The sequence below is a fragment of the Sturnus vulgaris genome, chromosome 1 (genome assembly GCF_052056855.1).
Source record: "Sturnus vulgaris isolate bStuVul1 chromosome 1, bStuVul1.hap1, whole genome shotgun sequence".
Classification (NCBI taxonomy): domain Eukaryota; kingdom Metazoa; phylum Chordata; class Aves; order Passeriformes; family Sturnidae; genus Sturnus; species Sturnus vulgaris.
This window is the reverse complement of record NC_142243.1, coordinates 5,425,749-5,447,343: the sequence shown is the minus strand read 5'-3', so window position 1 is coordinate 5,447,343 and position 21,595 is coordinate 5,425,749. Positions and strand designations below refer to the sequence as shown.

General features: G+C 42.1%; 1 protein-coding gene across 4 annotated transcripts in view; it reads right to left on the bottom strand.

Moving 5' to 3' along the window:
* Nucleotides 1-21,595, bottom strand: part of LOC106851629 (sodium channel protein type 5 subunit alpha-like) — a 212,447-nt gene that overhangs the window by 23,822 nt on the left and 167,030 nt on the right. For all 4 annotated transcript variants that reach the window (XM_088157284.1, XM_088157211.1, XM_088157355.1 and 1 more), the window contains 2 exons: nucleotides 17,971-18,125; nucleotides 13,932-14,105 (listed from right to left, as the gene is read on the bottom strand). In XM_088157284.1, coding sequence (XP_088013410.1) covers nucleotides 13,932-14,105; nucleotides 17,971-18,125 — 329 coding nt within the window. The remainder of the gene's footprint in view (nucleotides 1-13,931; nucleotides 14,106-17,970; nucleotides 18,126-21,595) is intronic.

Below are 21,595 nucleotides of genomic sequence, written 5' to 3'. Positions count from 1 at the left end.
GGATATTGGATATTTGGATATCCCATGCTCACCAATTGGAGTGTGCAAAGCTCATCTGTGAGGAGTGGATGCTGTTGCCATTTTCAAGATAGCAGCTAAGCCTAAAAGCAGGGATTCCTCTACGTTATAAAAAATAGGTGTTTAGTGTAAGGAAACTCCAACACCCCCTTAAACACTGACACCTCTGGAGGGAAACTTTCCTTATAATTTTAGGATGGGATGATTTTTACTCTGAAGCCCACTGCTGGCTGACCAGCCCAGCATCACCTGTGAGGTCTGGGATAAATCAGGGCAAGACCAGCTTGGTCCCTAAGCCCCAGGACAGCGTCCCCTATGGAGCAGCCTTTCTCCTGAATATGCATTTATTGACATACCAGCACTGTCTGCACAGCCAAGCACCTTTGTAGAAACTTCCTCAATTTGTTAAATTATTTACCTGCTGATGGCTTTATTGTGTCATGTGGGTGACTAAGGGCAGGAGATCTCAGAGAAACCAAGCCTGAGCTGGGGTTTCTGCCAGGATTTCAGCCGTCCCCCTGCAGATGACTAAGTGGCACAGAGGCTGGCTGTCACCCTGTTACATGTCATTCTTTAACAGGGGGTGACACAGACTCACCTCCTGTGCACAGACCCAGCAGCTGGGGCACAAGGAAGGGCTTAATAAACACTTCTGCCTTTTAGTGCTGAGTGCCCTGTGAGAACAGCACAGTAGACAGGCAGGCTGGGCTCAGGGTTTGATGTCTTCGGCCCCACAGACACTGGGGAGGTGAAAATCACCAGCAAAGCCTTTGCTTCCACCTCTAGGAAAGCAGATCTGAACCTGTGACCTGAGCATGATGCCTAAGTCATTTTGGAGTAAGCAATGCCATAGGTTTGGCATGCTCTTTTCACCCAAATCCTGCTCACCCAGTGCTCACAGTTGATGAAGAAAATCTGGGTTTAACTTAAAAACCATCTTCAGCTCATCAATGCATCCATTTCCTGCCTTCCTTGTTTCTCACCAGCCTGGTTTATATCCTGGACTATGAAGCTCATTAACACAGAGTTCAAATCCTCCTCCTTTTATTCACTCTTCCTACTAACTTAATGTTGCCTAAATAATGATAAAGGGCTGAGGATTTATCTAACAGCAGTAAGCAAGTATATAGTTATATACTAAAGCCATTCAATTAAGTAATCCTAAAAGTCTAAAAAATAACTGGCAATAAGGAGAAATCACGATAGGAGTAACACTGTGGCACTTATTTCTGTCTTTGGTGGAAACTTTAGTGCAGAAAGCAGCCTAAACCTCACAAAGCCTTGGAGGTTCCTATCCAGAAAGGCTGAAGGTATGAGAAAAACAGCTCAATGATTGTATGCTCAGAGATAGAAACCAAGATCACAGCTCACTAATTTGTAAAATTGATCTGTAAAATGAATGTAGATATTTAAATGAAAATTAATCAAATTCAGATTACCCATTACCCTTCTTTGCTAGCATCATTCATGATGAAAGTGAGATCTTATCAAGGTCTTCAACCTGCTTTGGTTGGAGCATCTGAACAATTCCTCCCTCATACTGGATTTCTGTCCCATAACTGCCCTTTCTCCCAAGGCAGCAGGTTTTTGGTTCAAATCCTGCCAGACCAGACTTTGGATCCAAGTGGGTTCCCATTTTCTTTTGAGTGCCACAAATGTCACCCTGAAACACATCACAGGTGGTGTTGCCCTCCTAACACAGATTTACACAACATTAGATATCTCTGCAGAGGATTAGGTCATGAAGCTGTGTGATATTTGGCAATGATTTACAAGGCTGGAGTCAGAACAGAGTTTGAGACAACTTGTTTAAATGCTTGGATGTTGGTTTTGAAGGTATCCCTGTCAAATTTTATTTATAGGAGAATTACCAACGCAGGGACTTGGCCATTTGGACTTGATTAAAAGTGACCCGGAAGGTTATTTTTAGGAAAAAAATCAAGCAGTTTTCAAAATTGGTGCTGACTGCCCCACATAATCACAACAAAAGGTGAAGTCAGCTATTTCTGTTATTTTTTTTTTCTGTTGCAAGGCTATGCAGCCCAGAGCTGCTCTAAAGTTCTGCTTTGTGCTATGCTCAGAATCAAAAATATGCTGGCACCCAGAAAACACCTCTAGGGTCAATGTAACCTCCAGATTCAGAATAAGTCACATACACATTTCTAATCTTTTCAGTACCTATTTACAAACAGTTTTGTAGGTTTTTTCATAAAAACCTACCCCTGAAGCAGACTGTAATGTGGTGGAGAGCAAGTGAATCCTGAGGAGTCACTATTGCTTGGAATAATTTCCCATAAAACACCTAATTTGCTGTTGACCTTGAGCTTTCACCTCGACTTTCACACAGCAGGTTACAGGTAAGCATTGGAGTCCCTCATCCTCCTGTGCAGATTTGTCACAGCTCCCTTTTGCTCTGCCTCCAGCAGTTCCCTTGGAGGTCTTTCCAGACCTTGCTAGATCTTACTAAGAAGCTTTCACAGATTTCCATGGAACTTAATCAGGGAATAGTTTCCCCGTGTTAGGTTTGGACTGTTCCTTATACCCTCGACTTGCTGCTCATTTGGTGATTCTGAAGTCCTCAGAACAATGTTGTCACTGGGATTTTTCTGCCTAATCTGAACTCCAGTGCACAACCTGGCCAGCAAGGAGGGTCCCTAAGGGGAGAGAACACCTCATAAATCAGTGTATGCAATCCTGCCTCCACAGATTTCACCCTCTGACACACAAATCTCACTAATCTCATGGACTAGGATGTCAATCATGTGGCAATTCTTCCCTTTTGCATTCCCTGGATCATCTCAGCACAGCCTCAGTGCTGTCTGACACTTCCCAAAATATATTCCAGCCCAAAAGAGCAGAAATTCTGAAAGAGTCAGCATTTACTGCCCGGCTCAATGGCAGAGTTTCCCAGCAAAGCTCAGGCTCCTGGCAAAGCCTTTTAGATCCTACCTAAACAATTCATCTTCTTGCTATCATAGACAGGCAGAGAGTGTGGAGTTCTCTCTGATCCTGGCATTCAGGGAAGATTTTTGCCCCGTTCCTGACTTTCTTTGCCCAGAGACAGTTTTATCTCTGTATCTATAAGAATATTGTGCCAGTAAATACAGACCTGCATTTCTATATTCCCTCATATTTCCATATTCCCACATTATTTCTTTATTCCCACACATTTCTATAGTCCCACATATATCTACACACAAGTTTACCTGTATAGATTTTACAATCATTTGCATGACAAATGCCTGGACCTGGGAGAGATAAATGAGCCCCACAGATTTTACAGTTGCTATTTTCAGTCTCATGATCAAGGGAAAAATGAGAGTTTTTAATTCTGGTGCACTGGGCACTAGAAACACCAGCCATGGGGATTAATAAATCTGTGGCTGGTGCTTTGAAAGCCAATCTCATGTTATCTATGTGCCTTGGGTCTGGAGTGTCCCACTGTACAATATTCATATGTGTTTCCAGGACAAAACCAAGAAGAATCAATTAATTTAGAGTGCTAGAACACAGGGAAGCATCTCTGATGAAAGCTTAGCCTCACTGATAGCTGTATAAATTATATAAATACATACATAACTCTAATGAGAATAATTTTTGAATGCTTTAATATTTTTGACAATCCACTTCAAAGTCTTGTCCGGGAAAAAGAACATTTTTTCAATATTTCCAATTGCTTGTCACAATTTCACTATTTTGCAGAATTTCTGTCATTCTTTAGGTAAAAAATATGAATTGTGAATGTGTCCAGGTGGCACTAGGAGTAGTGTTAAATTCCCTGTGTGCTCATGCTGGTCTCACATCGTTCACCAGTTACAGACTGTGCATTGTCTATTTAAATTATTCACCATGAACACACAGAGATAAAATACTACAATAATTTTATGTGTCTTCATTATCTGACAGTGACCTAAGCAATCAGTGTTGTAAACCAATGTAAACCCAGTAAAGCCAGCAGAACAGAATTTTAAGGTGGCAGAAAAACAATTACAAAGTAGGCAGCATGATAATGTAGCACACAGAGGGAAAAAGGCCTTTAATTAGAAAATCATAGAGGTTTTTTTTTTTTTCCCAAGGACTGATTGCATTTACAACAGCAGTGGGTTCCTCCCGACATGAACACATTTTAATATTATATTAGCAGCCTCCACACACTCCCAGTCCATGAAGGGTCACAGGGAGTCAAGGGCACAGATTTTGGGAGCAGTGTTTCACCCAGGCCTGGGGGAGGTTCCTATAGCAAGGAGAAACTGGAATAAGCTGTTTGAGCTGGAACAAAGGCTGCTCCTCTCTTTCAATTATTTATTTTTTTATTTTTTTATCCTGGGAACATCCATTAGACCAGGCTGGAAGCAGAGACCTGAGCAGCACCATTCCAAGGCAGGCACTACCCAGCCCAGACTGGATGTTTTAATTAACCTCCAATCACCACTGAGGTGAATTAATAGCAGAGCCCTGAAAACAAGGAATTCTGCCTGAGCAACTGCAAAAATCATCCTTGGATAATCATATAAATCCTAAAACCAACCAGAATCTCCACTAAATGCCTGCTGCTGCACACATCTGAGAGCAATGCCTTGCAAGTCTGTCTCAGGGAGAAGGGGAGACCTCCTTCCTGGTATGGGCAACAGCATATGCTTTATGCAGCCAGGGATTTCATCAAATTAACCTGCTTGTTCAAATTAGAGGGGAGGGAGCAGCAGGCAAAAAAAAAAAAATCCATCTGAATGGAAGCACAGCAGCTGAGCTGAAAGCTCTGGCCACTTATTTAAATAAGCAGTTCCAGCTAATGCAGGCCCCTGGTGCTTTGAAATAGCTTTTTGTGTGCCCCAGAAACACCTGTCTTGCCCTCTCTAATTGTGCCTTTCAAAAAAAATAAAAATAGAAGAAATAGTGCTTGGATTGCTGCAGGTGCTTCTTTTCAATCCAGCCTGGCTTCTCCCATCTTTACTGCCCAGGATGGGATCACTCAAACACCTCTTCACTGTCCAGTGGCTTTCAGAGCCAGGCCTGAAGTTACAAGTTTCTCCCCTTGACTTGAAAAGGAACAAAATTCAGTTTTTGCCCAGATGAAAGCTGGAAAACTCACAGGGAAAGGAGACTTTGCAAACAAACTGAAATACATGGACCTTCTTTTGGATCTCTGAAATATGGTTGGGAAAAGGGAGCGTGTAATGAGGTTGAGATCCCTTTCAGCATCCACCTTTTCTGAGCAGACTTCCATTGTAATTTTATTTTCTTAAATATCCCTTTGTCCTTTCATTCTGACACTGTATTTTCTGCCATACAGATGCTGAACTGTAAGATTGCACCTGCCAATCCAGAAATTGCACATTATGAAAGAAAAGCATAAAGTTAAAGCAAAGTCTTAAAAATAGGACACTAGAGAGATGCTAAGGTGACCTAAATTCCCATCTCTGCTCCCTGTTTCCTTGAAACACAGCCTCATGTTCAGGTAAAGACTACAAACTCCTTGAGGCTGCTCTGGGGCTGGTCCATGGCCTGGAGGTGAAAACGTGTCTGGAAATGAGCTATCAAAGGGCTTCCCTCACTGCAGAGTTCATTACTGCTCCTGGAGTGCTCTCATGAATTATAACATGATGGGCTACACGAGTGCCTAGATTAATTATAAACAAAAATTACCTCCTGGAAAGCCCAGTGCTACTTCCTATTACTCAGGTTTAAGAACTTGTTTAATTAATCTACTTTTTTTTTTTTTTTCTTTCTGTTTCTCTAGGACTTTTCCATCTTCTTTTAATTTTTTCCCCCTCTATCTACTGCTCCGACTAAGCCTACAAAATTCTGTTAATATTCCATGTTCTCAGCTTGTCTCCAGATCCTCATGTCCAAGCTTTTCAAGGCAATGTTTCCTTTTCAGGGGGCAGCCTTGTTGCAAACAGCATGTGTCACTCTTGTTGGGTTAAATGCTTTTAAATAAATCATTCCTGCATCCTAATTGCTTCCTGGCGGTTTCCAGAAGAACCTCTTTACGTCTTGCTGTTCTCTTAATCTGTCACCTCCCCTACACCTGCTCAGGCTTTTCTGACAGCTCCAGTCAATTCCCAGGACAGATGGCTGAGAATCAAGAATTAAACCTCAGCTAATTTCCGAGGGCGAGTCGACTGTGAGCTCTCACCCAGCCAGGCAGCAAACCGACTTATTGATCTGCAGTTTTCTTCCCCTCACCATTTACAAATAGATTTCCAGCTTCTCTCAATTCACCTTTTTACTGCAAACGGGCACCTTTGCCACACCTTGACATCCTGTTTGATAGCACCGGGTAGGGATCACAGAATCACAGGATCTGCTGAGTTGGAAAGGATGCACAAAGATCATAAAGTCCAACTCCTAGCCCTGCACAGAACCCCCCAAAAGTCACACCTTGTGCCTGAGAGCATTGTCTAAACTCTGTCAGGCTTGGTGCTGTGACCACTTCCCAGGGCAGCCTGCTAGGGATTCCTGTGAATTTTGGGGATCACGTGATGTAACTTGATCAGACAAAGCTTGGCCAAGTCCCAAGGGCTCCCTCTGCAGTGGCTGTGCAGGTGCAGATGCCTTGAAAAGTCTGGTTTCTCTTATGATTTAGAGTAAAACAATTTCTTCATCATCAACTGCATTCTGTTTCTCATCCAGATGCTGAGTGGAGACAGCCTGGATTTAGGGTGGCTGGAGAGGAAAGCCATTCTCCCCTTAAAAAGATCTCCAAAGCCACCTCATGTTCCACCCCAGGGAACCTTTCTGATGCTGAATGCTGTAGTCAGGAGTGGACTCGATTATTGTTTGTTATATGAAGACATAATGTCAGGGGTGCACACAGTGATTATTGACAGAACATTTCCCTGGGGCTCAGCCCCATTGACTCTGCTGCATTTCCATCCCAGCTGGTGGGAGTTGAGGTGCTGAGGTAAAGGAAAGTTTCTTTCTGGTTGGGATTAGGATCAACCCTACTTAGATAAGACATAATGAAAACAACAACAAAAGCAAACAAAAAACCCCAACAAAAGCCCCAGACTCAAACCAAACCAAAACCCAAAGAAAACCAAAACCCCAAAACAAACAAACCAAACCAAACAAGCAAGCAAACAAAAATTCAAAACAAAACAAAAGACAAAAATCTGTTTGTGTTGCCTTCTCAAGGTGCTGTTCTGGATTTGCTTGTTTCCCTAAAGCATTTATTTAATCAGATGCTCCAAATCAATATGGAAAAAATACCAAATTGTTGTGGGAAACATGACTGTCTTAGCTTGAAAATCAGCTCAATTTAGTTGGGTTCTTGAACCTGATTGATCCTGAATTATATTGAATTTGTCCATACTGTATTAAATATGCCAGAATGGAGAGGCACACTGAAGAATTGCAGGATCCCTCACTTTTGCCAGGAAGGATAATGGTACAAGTAGGAGTACATACCAAAAGTAGGAATCTTAATCTTTGTTTGCCTTAGCACAAACGTCCCAAAGTCAGCCATGCCTGGGTAGAAGGTCTGCACAAAGTCTCTGCACCACCAAGGCACAGCTTTCAAGTTTCATCCCAATTCCTTTCATCCCTCCCTCACTAATAAAGAATCCCTGTCCCTCTGCAGGCTGCTCCTATCCCTTCATTTCTTCCTTTTCCCTCCTCCTCAGGGGGAATCTCTTGAGCTGCTCCTGAGCAACCTGGATGGTGGGAAGATGTTTTTTTGGTCTGCAAAAGGTTTCAAAGGTGTGGTCATCAGGGAGAGGAGCTGTGGGACAATCCCCCATCCTCCTCTGTCCCTGGAGAGCTTGTGGCACTCTAGACTGTTAAACACAGTCAGTGTGTCTCTCCCAGCTCAGCTCTTCCATGCAAGGGAGAACATCCCTGTGTATGGAATTTGGTGGATCCATTCCCAGTGATGGAAAGGGCCAAGCAAGCTGCATGCAAGAACCCCACGATTTTATTAATTATTTTCGTTTAAAGCATAGTCTTCTAAAAAAGGGCATTGAAAAGTGCTCCATTTTAAAATAACTTCGAGAAATAAAAGTGTTTGGTAAATCCAGCTCAGCGAAATCTGAGTGGAGATGGGTTTTTTACAGCACTTTTGAAAGTTGAAAATCTGCTTCAGCAATTGAAATTTGTCAGCATTTGCAGTAATTATTTCTCTCCCAACCACTTTGCAAGGTGCAGGCAGATGGTGAACTTGGCTTGCTGTGGACTGTTCTCCTCACCTCCATTTTCCACCCCTTTTCCTGCAGCTGCAGTGTTTGGTCCTGCTGTGCTTTGTCTGAAACCCAGCTTGTGCTTCCTCTTGGCAAAGCCTGGTTCTCCCCTTTTAGCATCCATGTAGTAGGGAACATGAGGTGCAAACCAAGATAAGACCAAACATTTGGATGTTTTAGCATGTGTTGTGTTGAGATAAAGTGTGGGGTGGCAGAAGGGAGATTTACAGCCTCGGCTGACCTGCTAACACACATTAAAACCACTTAACTTCATGTAGATTTTTTTCTTTTCACTTATCTTGAATTAGCCAATATGTACTAAAGAGCATTTTTTTTCTCTTCCCTTCTTTCTTTCTTTTTTTTTTTTTTTCCTCTCTTCAAAACCAGACTCCCTGGCTTCTGGAGAGGGAACCTCACTCCTATTGGTTATCTGGGAAAATGTGCACTGAGACAACTTCAAAAATCCCACATGTGCATTCGCTTTGAGGAACTGAGAAAAAGCAAGTCATAAACTGAACTCTAAAGTTATAACACCCTGCTGTAGCCATGGACTTTTGACAACTCACAGAGAACATTAATAAGTTCTCTCTTAAGATGCTGCTCCAAGTGACAAGACAGATTATCTTTAATTTGCTTTGGCTGTGTTTTTGTCATTCTGCTCCTGTGTGCTTTCCTGAACAGAAACAAGACAAGATTCACATGCTCGTAGGGTAATGTCCCAAGAATACAAATTGGATTTCAGAGCTGTTTGGGAACGACTCATTACTGCAGATTGTGTAATTACTGGTACAGCAAACAGAAATCACCTTGTTAATCAACAGGGAATACAGATGGAAAAAAACAATTAAAGTAATCATAAGCCATCAATATTTACTTCACACAGCAAGTTTTTAATTGTCACTTAAAGACAATCCGACACAAGGGCATAATTTAATTCAATTCAATTTTAACTAGGGAGAGAAAGACTGTTTTAAAATGTTCATCTCAGATTCAAGGATTATTAGCTGCTTCTTTACTTGTCTGACAGTGAAGTGTTTGAAGCAGAAATCTTAGGGCAAGTGCTTTCCAGGAACTATCTTGGAAAATGTAATACCTTTATTTTTGTATAAGTGTTTGGGGAAAGCGATGGTGCATTTAATGCCTGAATATCCATGAGCAGATCTCAAACAAGCCAACAGGAAATGTGGAAAGCTGCTCTGTGGGGAATACAGACCTCTAGTTACCAACTCAGCAGCTCCAGGCAAGCACCAGAAACATGCTGTGTTAGAACCACTCACAAATGTTATTGAGGAGAGTGAAAAATACACATAATTTCATTTTTATAAAAGCATCTACAAAATCCTGCCTAGTGGATTTGTTGAATAAATGTTTTGAGATGCCTGGCCTTACAAATCCATTGAGCTGTGCTTGAGCTACTTTGCAGACAGATCTACCACACAAAACTCTTGTGAGCCCCTGCCTCCATGGCAGGGGAGATGGAAAAGGGAAGGAAAGAACAATCTTCATCCCTGGTGACCCAGCTGTGAGAAACTAGTGGGGCATCAGGGCAAAAACTGAGAATTAGAGATGTTTTCCCCTCCCTGCTGCAGGACAGTGCAAGGATCAGACATTGCTGGAGATGGCTGGAGGGGAAGGAGACTGCCAGCATCCCTAACAAAGCAATTGCTTAAGAAAATAGCTTTCTTCATGTATGAAGACTTGAAAGACAGGATAATCTTGGAAAGAATTGGTGGAGAAACCCTCATCTTACCTCACCTCTGAAATCAGAACACGACAATCAGGCTGGGCTCTTGTAAGCCTGATTGGGACTAATGTTTAGTCAATTAAATTGAACACAAAAGCTGCAATGGAGATGATGGATTTGTGATAATGGACTTTTGTGGAGTGATGACATTAGTCCTGGTTTAAGAGGATTTCTCTGTGAATGCCATAGGCAATGAAACTTGGCTGTGACTTTTTTCCTGAGCATTCTGTTCTTACTAATGAGTTGGGAGTTCACACCACTTTCCCATGAGCTTTCTCCTGACAGCTTGTCTGGGGTTCCAGCCTCTCACCTCAGCCTTCAGTGCATGAGCAGTGAGTGAAGAAGCTGTTGACTGCAACACTTCCAGACTCTGAATGATGCTAAGCCCCAGACTGATGTCTTTCCCAAACTGACCATGCAATGGAATAATCCATCCGCTGTCAGCAGAGACTGGGACATCGCTCAGAATTAATTGGCTGAAGCTCAAGCTAGATAAGCTCAAGATAATATTTATAGGTCAGAGGAAACAACTGAAAGGAACATCCAGCACCACAGCAGCATGCACAGCTGGTGGAGTCTCTCTGCTCCTTGCTTCAAAGCCCAGATCTATCTGCTTCTGCAGGACAGCCCTGGTGGAGAGCAGCTCCCACAAACATTCACTTTGGGCGCCTCCATCCCTGGCCAAGTTCAGACTCCTTGTTTAATCTGCTTTGTCCAAAGAGGTTTTGATTGCATTGATGCTCAGAAAATGTCTGGTCTTTGTGGAACTGCTTGTCCCTGCATCCTAGGAAAGAGGATTGTGCATAAATGCCCTTCCTGATGGTGATATTGATGTCTGTCTACATTTCTGTCTTCTGCACATATATACTACAGTCTCTGCCTTTCCCACATGTGAAAAGAGCTGTGGATTGAGTGCCCATCACTGCAGTACATGAGCACAGAGAGCTGATATTTGCAGTGTAGGAGGGCTTTACTTTTAGCAGTACACTTCTTTTTTGCAGGGTAACTTGTATAGATGTACATTGATGCTGTTTGTTCAGTATGCCCAGCTTTCAGCAGACATCTAAGGCATCTTTCCCAGGTGCCCTGAGCTGAAATGAGCCTGCATTTTGTGGTTTGATTAACCCTTTCTCTTTCCTCCCAAAGAAATCTGTATCAGAGATGTTGATAGGACATTATTGTATTGTAATGTATGTGAAAGCACTCTCTGCTACACTAGCACACTTCTTTAGAAGCTGAGAAGCCCATTACCAGAGATCATCCTGTAGGGATTCTACATCCAGCAAAAATAGCTCACTTTGTGGATTACCCTGTGTTTTGATGTTTAGGCATTGCAAAACAGAATTTTCTTTAGTAATCCACAACTGTCAGATGGAGCCTCTGCTGTTCCACTGGCCCAAATCAGTGTCAAAGATCTTTCATGAGGCAAGATATATTAAAAAAAAAAAAAAATCAGCAGCAATATGCTTATATACCCTCTGGGTTCAAAACCCATTTAGAAATAGTGAACACTTGCAAATTTTGAGCTGGTTTTATGAATTATTCAAAACAGAAAATAAATTCAAAGTCGCATTTGTACAATGAGAAAACACAGATGAGAGATGGTTTCACATGTCCAATCAAAAATCGACCACCACAGCTTGAATTTTGAATACTGATACCAAACCACTAATGAATAATTTGCAGATCAGGAATTTTTAAGTGAATAATTTTAAACAAATAAATTTGAGAAAATCAGACAAGTGGTTCATCTGCTTCTTTTGGAGCAGCTAATTCACCCATTCACTCCCTTCTGCAGCTCAGTTGCAGTGATTTGGTTCTCAAAGGCCCAAAAAGAAAATGTAAATTGAAATAAAAAGTGTGCTGGAAAAATTATAGGATATTACTCTGCCAATTCAGAGTGACAGGGTTAGCAATAGGGTAGGAGAAAAGCATCTGTTAAACCTGCTAAAAATATAGTACCAGGTTCTCATAATCTGCACTTGGAAAATATTTTTAATAAAAGAATAGTGTAGGGGGAAAAGATTTATTCATTGAGAACCCTAAAGACCAAATGATGTCCTAGAGACAATCAACAACCAAAACAACTCAAGGGTGGAGCAACTTTTTGGTGGCACTGGGAGCTTGCAAAATGAACATTTAAATGTGAGTGGAATATTTAAATGTGAGTTGAGAAAATTCTAGATCAGTAAGAAGGCTCTGGGATTGATTTTCTGGGGACAAGGGGAGCCCCAGGGCTGGTGTCCCCTCTGTTTTATGTCATAGGTGCTCAGATGTGTGACAGGGGAAGGTGAAGCCCCTTTCCCAGGACATCTGTGGCTGCTTCTCCAATCTTTCATTATAAACTCCACCATTAAAAGGCAAACATGCAGTGAATTTACATTTGGGCTTTGTATTATTGTGTGGCTCCTGTTCCAAGGGGGGTTTTCACACAGAGGGCAGAATTTGGCTTAGTTTGTGATTTACTCTCCTTGGTCTTAACGAGGATGTTATTCCACAAGTGTGGAACTAATTTCAAGAGTTCCAAACTCTCAGTTTGAAATGATCCTGCACACTGTTGCTCTCATCAGAAAGACCTCTGCTTATGATTGTGACAATATTCATCCCTCATCCAGCCCTTCTAGTCTTCAGAAGTTCACAGAAACAGTAACTCCAACAAATTCCTGGAAGCCCATCCAGTACTTTAGGTGAGTCCTATTAGTCCCATTTTGGAGATGGAGAAATCAGAAAAGAAAAGCTATGTCATCTAAATCACAGAACAGTTTTCAGAGCTGGTCTATAGCTTAGGAACTGGCAGATTCCAATTTTGTGGTTAAATAATTAAACCAGGCCTTCCTCTTCTGCTGGAGCTAATCTGAGAAAAATGAGTGCCTTCCCTTTAAAAGGTTTCTAAGCATATATGCAAAGAAGAATTTATGGCCTACAATTTATGTAAAGAATTTCCTTTTCATAAATCAATTTATTAAAGCTCTGGAGAAGCTTCCAAAGGCTCTGATCCAGCAGTGCACTTAAACATGTCCATAACTTCAAACAAGCAAATTGTCCCATTGAAGTGCTCTCCTGGGCTGGGGCCAAAGAAATTGCAGTTCTTCCCTCGAGTCAAGGTTCAGATGTAAAATGGGGAAAAATAATTTCTCTGAAGTTTAATAAATTACATAATCATGGCAAAGCTCTGCCAGCCTCCCACATTAATACCTCAAGCTAATAAGAAATAGCCTCAGGGAGATAATTGCCTCCTCATTGATACACTGAGATGAAATGTTTGACTTCATCTGGAGGACCTGCTGTTGCTGACTTTTCCCAAATTTGGCAGATCCTACATCAATTCAAAGTGAATCTCAGGAGGAGCCAAATCTGGTACTAGCAACACTCCTGGGGCATGAGCTTCCTTTTGTTCAGACTCTTAAGGATTATCCTTAAATTAGAAGAAGTAAGCGTGGTGGTATTTCAAGGATTTGGAGCATTTTGCAATGTTTTGTAGTAGTGAAGACACTTTGCCAAGAGGACTTTTCACACCTTCTCCTGGACTCCTGCACTGGTAAATATTTGGGGGCCAGTACTGAACATCCTGTTACACACTGCTGGCAGCCTCTCCTGGGAGCTCCGCCAAGGACAGCTCCTCTAATCTGCTGAAAACTTGTGTGCCCAGGTCATGTGCAGGGCAGGCCGAGGTAACTGGACCTTGTGCTAGCTGGGAGTGTGGAATGAGATGTTAAATGCCGAAAGAAAGGGAGAATTCCTGGGGATGGGAAGAGGATGTGACTCAGATGAGCAGGGTGACACATCCATGTCACCACTAAAGGCGTTCCTGTTTGCTTTGGGGATGCACAGTTACACATCCAAACCTCCTTTGAGCTCTGCCTGGGGTTGCTGCTCAGAATCAGAGTGACAGCTGCCATTTCACTGATGCAAAGCTGCCAAACTTAACTGCCCTTTCCCACCCACTGCAAAGTCCAACACGAGAAGCATTGTAGTTCCAAAATGATACTCACATCTACAATGAGGAAATCCAGCCAGCACCAGGCATTGGTGAAATACTTCTTGAAGCCATAAGCCACCCACTTCAGGAGCATCTCCAAGACAAAGATGTAAGTGAATACTTTGTCAGCATATTCCAGCATGGTTTTTATGTTTTTTCTATCTTCAAGGTAAATATCTTCAAAGGCCTGGAAGAACAAAGGTTTGGTTAATAACTGCTCCTGAACCCTGTTGGAAAGGATGGGTGTTGCACTGCAGGTCTATATTTGATAAAATATCACATACAGTCTATGATTTCTGATATAGCTTAAAATTACAATTTAAAAGAGTGTTCAGGCACAAACAGGACTGACCCTAACCTAAGAGAGATCTGTTCAGTTTTCCCCTACAATGGACACAGGCTGGGCTACCTCTCTCCAGCCTCTGCTGGCTGTACTGGCTGGACATCCTCTGAGTGTAGGAAGAGCTTCTGCACCCTGAATTTGGAGTGTGAATCCGTGAGCAGAGTGCCACCCCAAAATGCCCAGATTTATCCTACCTCATCTCCTGTTGGCTGTGCCAATGCTACCCAGGCACCTCAGATGTCCCAGGGCGTAGGATGTCTATATTTAGGAGGCAGAATATGACCCTTGCATTTATCCAAATAGATCTTATTGCTAATGATGACAAATTGGGTTATTAACCTGCCTGTGCTATGGAGTACTGGAGTTCCCTGGCTTCTGTTCAGCCATCACATTTCAGGTGGCTACAGCTCTCTGCCTCAAGAAATGCTCATTATTATTCACTTAGCAGAACAATAATGTTTTAAAGGTCAAGGTATCTATCTCCCCATCTCATATGTCTCTCCAACTAATCCCATGCAGGGCATTATGAAAAGAGTTTCAGTATCTATATCAAATACGAGCAACTGAATAACCCCTTTAAAATATTTAAGATCTAAACCAATATGCCTCCCAAAAGAAACAAAATAAAGATGCCTCCTCATAATTTAGCCTTCACTTTATGATATAAGTCAAATAAAAGGCAAGATCCTGGTGTCAGGTTTGCCAATATGCAGCATGCTTTGGGGCTTCTAAGTCAAATTATGGTCTGCTTCCCCAGCTACTTTTGCCACTGCTGTTACACAAGCTGCTCCCAAGTCCCTGTAACCTGGATAACCCAAGCTGTGACATATTACTCTCATCCCATCGTGTGACCCAGAGCACTTGGCAGCAAGAAACATAATTTGAGAGGGTCTGTGCTAATCATCTGAATTATCTGCATTTACATATTTCCAGATCTGTAGCTACTTTCTGAGAAGCTTCAAAAAGTTAGCAAACACCCAGAGCCTGGAGATACAAGAAGTGTGGTACTTGTCACTCGGGCAGTCACACTGCTCTTTTGCCTGCCAGGGAACAGTAATTAAACTGACAAGAAAGCTTTGGCAGCCTGTGCCAAAGCTTGTCCATTTGTCCCCACACTTTGGGGTGACGTTTTCTCTGCAACCCAGTCTCCTATCTTGCCTTCAAAAATGATATTTCAAGGGTGTGAAAGAGCTGTTGGAGAAAGCCTGAAAACAATGCACAGATTGGAGTTTATCACTTCTCGTAGGGGCTCACTCACTCTGTCAGATGACTTGCTGTACTTTGCAATTACTGCAAAAATAACAACAAACCATTTAAAGTGATTTCCTCCTCTCCCTCCTTCGCTCTCCCTACTTTCTATTAACTTGTCCAAAAGTACATTGTGTTTTGTCTACTAAAAGCACACTGTGAGTCAGGAAGCAGCTTATTAAGGGATGAAAAATGTGCTACCTGGACACTTCTGTACTTCTGAACAAGCTGTGGATATTACCCAAATGACAAAATTCTGGTGCTTTGCATTTTTTCATGGTGACAACAGATGAAACCCCTGCCATACAAAATATCAAGAAGGGTTTTTTTTCTGCTTTGCTTTGTGTGTTAAAAAAGAGGTAAGCAGGATACCTGCAGCGTTATCCAAAATTACTATTAAAAAGTAGGCTTCCAGTTTGGGTGCTTATGGCTTAAAATCTTAAGAAAGGTTTTTGGATCTTCTGCAGTAAGCTAAAGATATATTTTGATGGCTTAACCACATACATGTATATATTGGCTTAAAGGTATATATGGCTCTTCTCCCTTATGAACTTAGGCTGTCCCAGGGATGCAGCCAGATGAGCTCAGTTTTTGGAAGAGAGAAACCTAGAATAACAGGAAAAAAAAATTGTGTGTTGCCTCCAACATCTCCAGTCCGAATACGGAGTGCTGATATGTGACAAAATGAAGGATAATTTGCCCTCATACAGAACTGCATTGGCTAAATTGAAAGTCGCAAAAACTAAATGAATGCATGCAATTTAAATTAAATGAGCTTTATATTGCAGTCTTCAGTTATCTAAGGCACTTTTAATTACATATGTAAGGAAGTGTATTCATCTAAAGCATATTATAGCAAGAGACATTCCTCCTCTAAAATGTGTTCAAAAATTATCATTCTGATGCTCAAGCTGGTGCAAAAACTGTCAGAGTCCATTCATTTCAGCAAAGCTGTGACAATTTTCAGAAGTCTACTATTTACCCAAGTTTTTCAGCCTCTTATTTTTCATAATAAAAAAAACCCTGTGTTACATTTCAGCCCATCCCTGGTGGACCAGGAGAACAGTCCATTTGTTTTCCTTTTTTGCATCAACATTTATGTATTTCCACCTTCCTCTCTCCCTTCAGAGACTTTCTTTGAGCTACAAAAACCCAGTACTTCTGTGTTTTCCTCTTTTTTTAGGCCACTGATAATTTGTGTTGCTCTTCTCTGGAGTTTCTTCAATTAGCCCATGTCTTTCCCAAAGTGCAGTGCCCAGAGCTGAAGCCAGTGCTCCAGCTGAGGCCTCCTTGATGCCAGCTGGAGTGGAAGAACAGGATAATTTATACAGCCCAGTGGGGTGTTGGGCTTTTGTGCAGGGCTGTGTTGGACTTTATTCTGTTTGTTGCCTGCTCTCTCTCCATTTTTTTTTAGTAAATCTGTCCCCTCCATCCATCCTTCATCACACCTTTCTGCCCGTGATTACTCCTGGTGAGGTGAAGCAGGCACCTTTCTAAGCTGATGTTTGCCTTACTACTAAAAGCAGATTCACCCACTTGGCTGAAGTCAATCCTGACCTCTGGAAATGCATGGATAACCTGCCCAAACATGGCAGTGCCTGCACATTTAATAAGTGTATGTCTTCATTACAGAGGAGATGACTGTGACCACCAGACCGAAGCCTGGAGTACTCTTGATGCACATCTCTGCTCTAGGTCAGGATAAAAACCTGGGAGAAATCCCACCAATTCCAGCCACAATCCTGACATGCAAAAGAGAAATATAAATACATCCCTGTGAAGAACCCAGGGCTGAAAATGCACAGAGGATAATTCCAGAATGCAGGGGGATCTGAGGAGGAGAGGATCCCCTATCAGAGTCCTGGGCAATGACCAACCAGTGTCCATACACACAGGTTCACCTGGACACAAACAGGACCTGTGCAGGGAAAGTACTGAGTGTTAACCTAGGGAGTATTCAAAACAGGAATACAGGCACCCACTAGCTGCATGGGTAGCACTGATTCAATGCCCTCTGTGTCTTTTATAATTCTGATTTGCTGGTTACAGAATATGCTAAAAAAAATTTAAAAAATAAAAAAAAAAGAAAGAGAAGAAAAGAAAAAACAAAGCCACCCCTGGAGCAAAATGCAAGCCTCCAGATGGGAACTCTCATGGAGAAGCAGCTATGGGATGTTGAAGCAGCAGTGCTGGCAAACTTCCTTACACAGACTTCCTTAAGGATTTTCTTTTCAAAACATGTGCAAGCCAGAATTTTATGTCACAGCAGAAGAAAGTTCCCCACCATATGGTAAAGGCAGGTGAAATCAGAAAAGCTGACAAGTTGTTTTAACCTAAGACTAAATGCTTTGCTTTGAGAAATGACAACTAAGGGTTCATAAGATCTTAGAGACAGCTAAACTGGAGACCACTGGAGACCCATGTCCACTTTTAACCAGTTAGGAAATGCTGTCACATTTACCAGGGCTCCACTGCTCAGCAGGATCATGAAGATGATGAACGTTTCAAACCAGTTGTGCTCCACGATTCTGTAGCAGGTCTTTCGCAGCCTCCACCAAATTTTGCCTGGAAATTTTGTGATGTCCACTGAACAGCATGGGAAGAATCGCACACAGACTGTAAGAAATAAAAAAAAAAACAAAGGAATTGTTTTAAAGAGCTCATTTAATTTTTAAAGCTGCAATAAGAAGCTGCTAAGGAAGATTTCTTTTAGCAATAGACTGCTGCACAATCTTTCCTCCCTCTTGTTTCTCACAAAACCTCTCTGCTCTGCCTTCCATTTCTCTCTTTCACTCCTCTATTAAAAAACATTCAAAATCACTTAAAATGTGTCCCAGGGAGTTCTCCCAATGATTTTTGTGATACAGAATATATTGGCCATGAGTCACCAGTGCCCTAGGTCATTCAAAAAGTGTTAGCTGAGCTCAGGCAGCACTTCTGATCAGGACTAATAACTCTGGGAGGTTATTAGTGATAGCTTCCACATCCTTTTGAAGGGAGGAAGGTTATTTTCTTGCTAATACAATACCACTGGAATTACTGATTAAAAGTGGCAATCTAATGAAAGAGAGATGATGAGAGGAGGTGCTACAGTGCAGATGGGACCAATGTGCTGAAGAGACTCAGGCAGCAAAAGCAGGAACAGATTTTGATCTCTTGGACTCTAATTAGTTTAAATAAGGCATTAGAACAATCTTGGAATTATACTGAGGCAGTTAAATCTCCTCTGATGTCACAGAAATTTAGATATCCGCTCCATAGCAGGATCCCCAATGATGCTTTGTAGCACTTTCTGACCTCAGTGACAAATAGTGTGTGATAGTTAAGTGCTGTGCTGGTAATGGGGCCCACACAAGGATTTCTGATAGGCAAGACCATGGCCATTTTTAGTTTCCTTAGCAACACTCATTTGTTATAGCAAAAAGATATTGTCATTGGTAACAGACAGATCCATCTCTCTCACTTCAAAAACACCATGTGCGTTGCCTTGTGCTGGGCAAGAGCTTAAAATGGTGTGAGAGGACCCTGGGAGCCAGGAATTGTCCTGGGCAGTCAATCTTATGTCAGATAATCTGACTCAAACCTCACATTTGCTGATGATAATGACCCTCAGAAACTATTTCATTTTCAAAAAGCAAGCTTCTCACCCTATATTTATTCCATGTGTTGCACAGGAAGAGACTTAATGATGGAGGTTTATCAGCCTCATCATGAGAAAAAAAAGCCACAGGCCAACTGCTCCTCTAGCTGGAAGATGGCCAAGGTCACCAACATGTCTTGAAACACAGAGCCACTGCTCAGAAGTGACAAGGGAGGGTGTCTCACCACGGTGATGCAATGCAATGTTTTTGCAAGTAGAAATAATATTTAGGCGAGGCAGCTTGGGGAGGAAAGAGGGCAAGTGCCAAGGTTACAGAGAGAGCAGATGCTGCTGATTCAAGGTGGCATAACTGAGGTGCCTGAGCTGCCTGGGATATGGAAGGAGATCAAGTGCAGCTCCTGGGACGCTGGGATTCCCAAGCAGCTGGAAGTGGGGCTGTGCTGGCAGAGGGCTCTGCCAGGAGGAAGAGAGCTGCTAAGTCTGCTGTGGTGCTCCTGGCATTTTCTGGGAGTTTTTATCATCCCAGATCCTTCCTATGCAGCAGCAGAACTGTAGGATCTGTCATAAAGGAACTACTCCCAGAACTTTTCCCCTCACTTTTCTGAGATTTTGGTTAGGTGTGGGGTCTTGGCTGTGCTAGGTTTTGGTGTGGGACTAAAAGGACAGTAAACCATTTATGTAAAGGTAATCGTAGCATGTAACTACTTGTTCTCCAAATGCCTGCATCACACAGACCCACAGCAGCTCTCAGTTTACCACTGTATTCTGGAACTCAGAGAGATTCTGGGCTCAGCTGAAACACACTAAATTGTTCAAATTTTTTAAAAAGGCATAATACTGGGAGAAGATGGAAACGTAAGAACCAACTCCCTGTCTCTTTGTAGGTCAGGTACCACTTCAGCAAAGGCAAGAATTATCCTTCTAAGCACTTCAATCCCAAACACTAAAGAATCAAAGCAAGCAATAAAAGGACACCACATTAGTCACTACTTTTTGCTAAAACCAGTACAATGCTCCCAGCTGGCAGTGCATGTGGGTTTGGGTGTATTTTAGGAAGTAGGTACACAGAACAGACTTCACAAAGCAGATTCTCTGCTGAGAGAGGCCCATCAGGAGAACCCCACCAGCACATGACCGAGGGCACTATCAGCTGCATCTCTCTGCAGTGCTGCCAGAAAACTCTTGCACATCTTCTCACCCCTCAGCCCACATGCTCATCACCACTTTTCAGGTGTCTGGCTCACACTCTGTGCTTATAATTCAGGGAGACTTCCTACCTCATTGTCACCACAGCTCTGAATCAGGAAGATCAAAGACTTGGGCTGAAATCCCTCACTTATCAAATAATCGACTTAATGAGCAGCTTGTTCACTCTCTAAGTGTGGATTTTTTGTGTTAAGCAGAATCTCCCTTTGTACTGGAAGTAGACACAGTAGAATTAACTGTCCTTGCATCTATCTTCTTCCTAAAACCACTTTCAACTTGGAAAAAGTCAGCTTTTTTTCTTACTTTAAACATTTATACAGAAACTTTTCACTTTTTTCTCGTAAGTTTCTACCTAGATGGTTGCTTGGCTTTTTAGTGTCTTAGACAAATGTTTAAGCCCAGCCAGTAACAGGCATGACATGCTCTGCCATGCTCCGACAGAGCATAAATGCTCTGTAAATACTATTGGAAAAGGTTAGGATCTCCTAGGAAGTGGCTTTCCCCACTGTAAGATAATTGGATGAATCATTCCCTGGAGGATTTCCACTACACAGGGATTACCTGTTCCACTACACGATTACCTGAGCCCAGGCACAGCTAAAATTAGGGATCACCTTCATATCAGAAACTAATGAGCCGGGCACTGTGGGTTCCCAAGTCACTTCATTTGTGATGGGAAATACTTACAACACAGTTAAACCAGGCTATTCAGTTGGCTTCCACCTGATAGTCTACAAGTACAAGGAGGTATTTTTAAAGACAGAAAGCCAGGTAGCACTACTGATTTTTTTTTATGCTCTTTGATTGCTTTCATGTAATTTCAATCTGAAAAAAGAGTCCTAGTTACTGACAGTAATACCTTGAAAAATCCAAAATAGCTTATCAGATGAGTCAGCCCAAAATCACAGTGCTATTAAATCCCATGCTTTTGATTGGGCCCAATTCAGAAATGTTTAGACCAGATTCTGCTACAATTGCTAATGTCAAGTAGCACTTCCATGAATAATTGTGCTGTCTGCAATTCAGATGAAATGCTGCTTTTAACTATTCACAAAGAGAAAAAGGAAAGAAGAAAAGAAAACTGACCCCAAACAGGTCTTTTAATGAATTAGTAGAAACCTGTTTCTATTTAAATTTTGTGATTTTCCTCCCTGACAGTTCTTTCACGCCTGTGCTTTTCTGGACTCTCTCTTAATGCTGGTAGCCTACTGCTCTGGTCATTTTGACCTAAGCTTACATGTTGAGTTAGAAATTGCACTTAACCAAACAGGAAAAGTTT